Raw genomic sequence first — 7,646 nt, 5'->3', positions numbered from 1 at the left:
TGCAGCACGCTCCAAGTGCTGACCTTCCAACAGCACAGTGTTCCCTCAATACTGATCCTTTGACAGTGCCACGCTTCCTCAGTACTGACCCTCTGACAGTGCAGTGCTCCCTCAGTACTGACCCCCTTACAATGCAGTGTTCCCTCAATACTGATCCTCTGACAGTGCAGCACTCACTCTGTACTGACCCTGTGACAGTGTGGCCCTCCCTCTGTACTGAACTTGTGACAGTGCGGCACACCCTCTGTACTGACCCTCTGACAGTGCAGCACTCACTCTGTACTGACCCTGTGACAGTGTGGCCCTCCCTCTGTACTGAACTTGTGACAGTGCGGCACACCCTCTGTACTGACCCTCTGACAGTGCAGCACTCACTCTGTACTGACCCTGTGACAGTGTGGCCCTCCCTCTGTACTGAACTTGTGACAGTGCGGCCCTCCCTGCAGTACTGACACTCTGACAATGCATCACTCCCTCAGTACTGACAATCCAACAGCGCAGCACACACCAGTGCTGACCTTCCAACACTGCAGTGCTATCTCAGTACTGACTTTCCAACAGTGTAGTGTTCCCTCAATACTGATCCTCTGACAGTGCCATGCTTCCTCAGTACTGACCCTCTGACAGTGCAGTGCTCCCTCTGTACTGAACCTCTGACAGTGCAATGCTCCATCAGTACTGACCCTCTGTCAGTGCGGCACTCCCTCAGCACTAATCCTCTGACAGTGCAGCACTCCCTCAGCACTGACCCTCTGACAATGTAGCACTCCCTCAGCACTAACCTTCTGACAGTGCAGCGCCCCCTCTGTACTGATCCTCTGACAGTGCGGCACTCCCTCAGCACTGACCCTCTGACAATGTAGCACTTCCTCAGCACTAACCTTCTGACAGTGTAGCACTCCCTCAGTACTGACCCTCTTGATATTGCAGCACTCACTCTATACTGACCCTCTGACAGTGCAGCACTCCCTCTGTACTGACCCTCTGACAGAGCAGCACTCCCTCAGCACTAACCTTCTGACAGTGTAGCACTCCCTCAGTACTGACCCTCTTGATATTGCAGCACTCACTCTATACTGACCCTCTGACAGTGCAGCACTCCCTCTGTACTGACCATCTGACAGAGCAGCACTCCCTCAGTACTGACCATCTGACAGTGTAGTACTCACTCTGTACTGACCCTATGACAGTGCAGATCGCACTCAGTACTAACCTTCTGACAGAGCAGCACTCCCTCAGTACTGACCCTCTGACAGTGCAGCACTCACTCTGTACTAACCTTCTGACAGTGTAGCATTCCCTCAGCACTGACTCTCCGACAGCATAGCAGTCCCTGAATACTGAACCTCTGACAATGTGACCTTCCCTCTGACAGTGCAGCCCTCCCACAGTAGTGACCCTCCGACAGTGCAGCGATCCCTCAGTACTGACCCTCTGGCAGTGCAGCATCCCTCTGTGCTGAGTCTGTGACAGTGCGGCCCTCCCTCTGTACTGACCCTCTGACAGTGTGGCGCTTCCTCTGTACTGAGTCTGTGACAGTGCGGCGTTGCCTCTGTACTGACCCTGCAACAGTGCAGCGATCCCTCTGAACTGAGTCTGTGACAGTGCGGCCCTCTCTCTGCACTGACCCTGTGACAGTGCGGCCCTCTCTCTGCACTGACCCTGTGACAGTGCAGCGCTCCCTCTGTCCTGAGTCTGTGACAGTGCGGCCCACCCTCTGTACTGAGTCTGTGACAGTGCGGCCCACCCTCTGTACTGACCCTCTGACAGTATGGCGCTCCCTCTGTACTGAGTCTGTGACAGTGCAGTGCTGTCTCTGTACTGGCCCTTTGACAGTGTGGCGCTCCCCCTGTACTGACCCTGTGACAGAGCGGCGCTCCCTCTGAACTGAATCTGTGACAGTGCGGCCCTTCCTCTGTACTGACCCTTTGACAGTGTGGCGCTCCCTCTGAACTGAACTTGTGACAGTGCGGTCCACCCTCTGTCCTGACCCTCTGACAGTGCAGCACTCACTCTGTACTGACCCTCTGACAGCGCAGCACTCTCTTGGTAGCTGACCCTCTCGGTTTATTGCCACTCCTCCAATACCGGGATTGAATGGCAGCTTGGGTTATATGCACAAAATCTTTTCCTATATCTTGAAAAAACTAACCCCATGCACACACACCATGCTTTCTCTCCCCAATCCTTAATATGTTTATTTCAAAGTGAAAGTTGATGCTCACCCGCATTGGCCAGTACACTGTACACCTTCATATTTCTGTCCGTCTTTTCAAAGCTGTCCATTCCCAATTGACCCGTTCCATTTCAGATGTCTATTCAGAAGGTAAGGGGTGGAGTTGAGGAGAATTTGGTTTTACTCTCCGAACATTTAAACTCTATTGAGTTAATTCGAGGGCCATGGGTCTCCAAGTGGAAAATGCGAGTAGTGTACGCAGATTTTCGGTGGCAAGTGCAGACACAATGGGCCAAATGGCCTCCTTCTGCGCTGCAAACATCTGAGTTATTGAGAATCTTCCCATATCCGATTGTAATCTCTATTTGAGCTGCTCTGAGCCCCCTGAGAATCCCTGAATGTAATCACTGCCTCTCAGTGAGCTTCGCCCAAGCTTTGAAAATCCCTCCTGAAACATCCACAGTGACAACTTCAGCCAAACTTTTGGTCACCCCAGCCTTATTGGTTCCCTGTACGGCTCAGGGTCACATTTGATTTCATAGCTCTCCTGTTAAGCTACCTTGAGGCGCTGGGCGCTGTGTAAATGCAGTTGCTGTGTGGCACGAGCAGAGGGCGGGCGCAGCCTCTAGTTTGTTCAGGATCATGGAGGGGCGGTGCCCCCCCCTCGGCTCCTGTACATAACCGGGGCGTGGGCTCTGCAGCTCCACATTCACCAGCTCACTGAACAGGCATCGCCTTCAGCTAATCATCCCCAGCGAGGTGAGTATATCCCGGAGCGCCGGGGAAAGGCAGGCGCTGGCTCTGGGTGAGTTCTCCCCTGTGTGTGTGTCTGTCTGACTGTACTGTGTAAGTGAATGAGTGTGTCAGTTTCTGTGTATGTGAGGCTACTGTGTGAATTCTGACCTGTGTGAGTGAGGGTGAGTCGGAGAGAGACAGAGTGTGTTACACAGTGGTGAGATCGAGTGGTCTTTACATGATACCTGACAACAGGTTTATGAAGGGGAGCAAAACAGCCCTAGCACACGGGCAGCATTTCTGAGCGCTGAGTTAGGGAGAGTTCAGTTTGCCTGTTTATCTCCAGGGAAGTCTGTTTGGGGAGCAGCTCCTGGAGCAACAGGTTGACTGAGCTGAGCTTGAAGCTGATGAATGGGACTGGAATTTGGAAATTGACTTGCTGAGTTCTGCCTGTTGCAGGTTTCAATTCCTCCAGAGACTGACTGCCTCCGCTTTCCCATGGATCGAGTGTGCCCTCCACTGCTGCTGCTGCTGCTCCTGTGTCCGGGGCTTCACGCTGCCCTGAGCCGCGGGCGCAGAGAGCTCAACCCGGGCTTACATCGCTCTGGGATCCGGGACCCACAGGGCTCGTACTGCCGCCGCCTGGGCTCCTGCTGTCCGGGCCGCGATGATGTCTGCACTGTGCCCTACATCGACACCGTCTGTTACTGCGACCTGTTTTGTAACCGCACCGTGTCCGACTGCTGCCCGGATTTCTGGGCATTCTGCTTGGGGTCACCACCACCTGATCAGCACGGTAAGGAACACTCACCGATACACACACACACACACCCTCACTCACTCATACCCTCACACACACTGCCACACACACACACCCTCACTCACACACCCTCACACATACTGTCACACACACACACCCTCACTCACTCACACCCTCACACACACTGCCACACACACACACCCTCACTCACTCACACACACACCCTCACTCACTCACACCCTCACACACACTGCCACACACACACACACCCTCACTCACTCACACCCTCACACACACTGTCACACACACACACACACCCTCACTCACTCACACCCTCACACATACTGTCACACACACACACCCTCACTCACTCACACACACACCCTCACTCACTCACACCCTCACACACACTGCCACACACACACACACCCTCACTCACACCCTCACACACACTGCCACACACACACCCTCACTCACACACACACCCTCACTCACACACACACCCTCACACACACTGTCACACACACACACACCCTCACTCACTCACACCCTCACACACACTGTCACACACACACACACCCTCACTCACTCACACACACACCCTCACACACTGTCACACACACCCTCACTCACACACACACCCTCACACACACACATACACCCTCACACACACACACACCCTCACTCACTCTCACACACACAGACACACCCTCACTCGCTCTCACACACACACACCCTCACACACACTCACATATGCACTCTCACTCACATACACACACCCTCACTCACTCACACACACACACCCTCACTCACACACACACACCCTCACACACACACACCCTCACTCACTCACACACACACTCACTCACACACCCTCACACACATACACCTCACACACACAGTCACACACACCCTCACTCACACTCACACACACTGTCACACACTCCCCCTCACACACTCACACTGTCACACACACACTGTCACACACACACTGTCTCACACACACACCGTCTCTCACACACACACACACACACACCGTCACGTACACTCCCTCACACACACCGTCACACACACTTCCTCACACACTCCCTCACACACACTCCCTCACAACACACACCCACACTGTCACACCCACACACCCTCACACTCACACATCCTCACACACTGTCACACATACACCCTCACACACTGTCTCACACACACCCTCACACTGTCACACACACCCTTACACACTGTCTCTCACACATACACACTCATTCACTCACACACTGTTACTCTCACACCCCGTCACACCCTCACTCACACCCTCTCACACATCCTCACGCACTGTCTTTCACATACCCTCTCACACACTCTCACACACCCTCACTTACTGTCTCTTACACATACACACTCACTCACTCACACTGTCACTCACGCACCCTCACCGTCACACACACACCCCGTCACACACACACACCCTGTCTCACACGCACCCCGTCTCACACTCACACACTCACACTCTCACACACACACACTGTCACTCTCACACACAGATACTGTCACACACTGTCACATACACCCACACACACTGACTCTCTCTCACACACTGACTCTGACACTGACAGTGCAGCGCTCTCTCAGCACTGACCCTCTGACAGTGCAGCGCTCTCTCAGCACTGACCCTCTGACAGTGCAGCGCTCTCTCAGTACTGACCCTCTGACAGTGCAGCATTCCTTCATTGAAACTGAGGACTGCAGATGCTGGAGATTAGAGTGGAGAGTGTGGTACTGGAAAAGCACAGTAGGTCAGGCAGCATCCAAGGAGCAGGAGAGTCGATGTTTTGGGCAAAAGCCCTTCTTCAGGAATGATGGTCTCATTCCTGATTAAGGTCTTTTGCCTGAAACCTTAGCTTTCCTGCTCCTTGGATGCTGCCTGACCTGCTGTGCTTTCCCAGGACCACACTCTCGACAACACATCCTGCGCACTGACCCTCTGACAGTGCAGCCCTCCCTCAGTGCTGTCCCCCTGATAGGGTGGGGCCCCCTCAGCACTGACCCTCTGACAGTGCGGCCCTCCTTCAGTGCTGACCCTCTGATTGTGTGGGGTCCCCTCAGCACTGACCCTCTGTGGTACTCTAACAGTGCAGCACTCCCTCAATACTGACCCTGTGAAACGTGGTGCTCTCTGACAGCGTAGCAGTCCCTGAATACTAACCTTTGACAATGTGACCATCCCTCAGTATTGACCCTCTAACGTTGTAGTACTCCCACAGTCGTGACTGTCCGACAGTGCAGCCCTCCCACAGTAGTGACCCTCTGACAGTGCTGCTCTCCCTCAGTATTGACCCTCCAACAATGCTGCCCTCCCTCTGTACTGACCCTGTGATAATGAGGATCTGTCACCCCACTGGCTCTGTCACACACTGGCTGACATGACTCACACGCAGCTCTCAGACTGGCACACATACTGGTTGACACTGACTCTCACACACAGACTCTTAGACCCCCGTACTCCAGGCTAACACACAGGCACACTGACTTACAGGCACTCTGTCACACAGGTTCTCAGACTCACACTCGGGCTCACCCACACAGGTGGTCTCATACACACACACACGCACAGACACACACACATGCACAGACGCAAGATGTGCACACGCACATCCACGCACACATGCACAGATGCGCACACACACATGCACAAATGCACACACACATGCACACACACACATATGCAACAAGAATTCATCACAAGCAATCTCCACATTATGACAAGAGTTAAAAAGTGAATGTTTGCAGGTTTGGCCTGGGATAAGTCTCCCATTATGTACAAATGAAAAGTGCTTCTGCGAGGATAGCTCCCTCTCCCTCTGTGTCAGACTGAGTACAAAGAAACCTCGATTATCCAAACAAGATCTCAAGGTCCCATGAAACCGGAATAAGGCAACTCAGTGCTCAGTTATCAGTTAAACGGCATTATGGCGTGCATTGCCAGATAACTGAGGCATGTTTAATAACCAGCACTCACAAATTACCGCTTGTTCACGATAGATCAGTTATCCAAACGATCAGTTATCCGAACAAAATACTCCCCACCATCACATTTGGATAATCGAGGTTGTTTTGTACACCGTTTGGGAAAGTGTCAATGGTGTAACTAACCACAGTGAGGTTGTGGAGTTTTTGTGAGGCTGAGTACGGGCTCACCAGGTGCAGGTTGGTCACGGTCTCTCTTTTTTTAGTAGCTGAAGGAGAATGAGGCAGGGGGTAGAGGGAAAACTGTCACTGCTGGCTTGGGGGCAGATTCTGAAACATTGAGCCTGACCTTCCAGGGTTGAGATGAGATCAAGCTCCGACGTGTGGTTTAAAACACTCTCCCACAAGAGGCAGCTGACGCTAGGTTCGTTACTCATTTCAACTCTGAGACAGGTAGACTTTCTTGTCTCCCTCTTCCCTCCTCTCCCTCTTTCCATCCCTCTCTCCCCTTCTTCCCATTCCCTCTTCACCTCCTTTTCCTCTTCCATCCCCTCCCTTTCTATCTCCATCCCATTCCCTCCATCTGCCCTGTCTCCCTCTTCATACCCGCCTCCCTCTTACCCCTCCCTCTTAGGCCCTTCCCCCCACCCTCTTACCCGCCCTTCTCCCACATCCCTTTTCCCCACCTCCCCCTCTCCCTCTTCTCTACCCACTCACCCTTACCCTCTAGCCCTCTGCCTCCTCTTGTCCATCCTCTCTCCTCCCCTCACTTTTCTGCTCTCTTCCCCCTCTCTTTCCCCTCCTTCCCCCCTCTGTCTCCCCTCCTTCCCCCCATCTCTCTCTTCCGCCCCCTCTCTTTTTTCCTCCTCTCTCTCTCTTCCCCCCTCTCTCTACCCGACTCTCTCTTCCCCCCCACTCTCTCTCTCTCCCCCCTCTCTTGCCCCCCCCCACTCTTGCCCCCTCTCTCTCGTCCTCCCTCTCTCTCTCTTCACCCTCTCACTCTCTCTTTCCCCCCCC

The 7,646-nt window shown here is 53.5% G+C and overlaps 1 protein-coding gene across 1 annotated transcript in view; it reads left to right on the top strand.

Moving 5' to 3' along the window:
• The first annotated feature begins 2,832 nt into the window (after positions 1-2,832).
• tinagl1 (tubulointerstitial nephritis antigen-like 1) overlaps positions 2,833-7,646 on the top strand; it is a 111,542-nt gene continuing 106,728 nt past the window's right edge. The window contains exons 1-2 of the mRNA XM_060847515.1: positions 2,833-2,935; positions 3,371-3,707. Coding sequence (XP_060703498.1) covers positions 3,410-3,707 — 298 coding nt within the window. The 5' untranslated portion in view covers positions 2,833-2,935; positions 3,371-3,409. The remainder of the gene's footprint in view (positions 2,936-3,370; positions 3,708-7,646) is intronic.

Source organism: Hemiscyllium ocellatum, chromosome 30 (genome assembly GCF_020745735.1).
Source record: "Hemiscyllium ocellatum isolate sHemOce1 chromosome 30, sHemOce1.pat.X.cur, whole genome shotgun sequence".
Taxonomy (NCBI): Eukaryota; Metazoa; Chordata; class Chondrichthyes; order Orectolobiformes; family Hemiscylliidae; genus Hemiscyllium; species Hemiscyllium ocellatum.
This window is presented reverse-complemented; position numbering and strand designations above follow the sequence as displayed.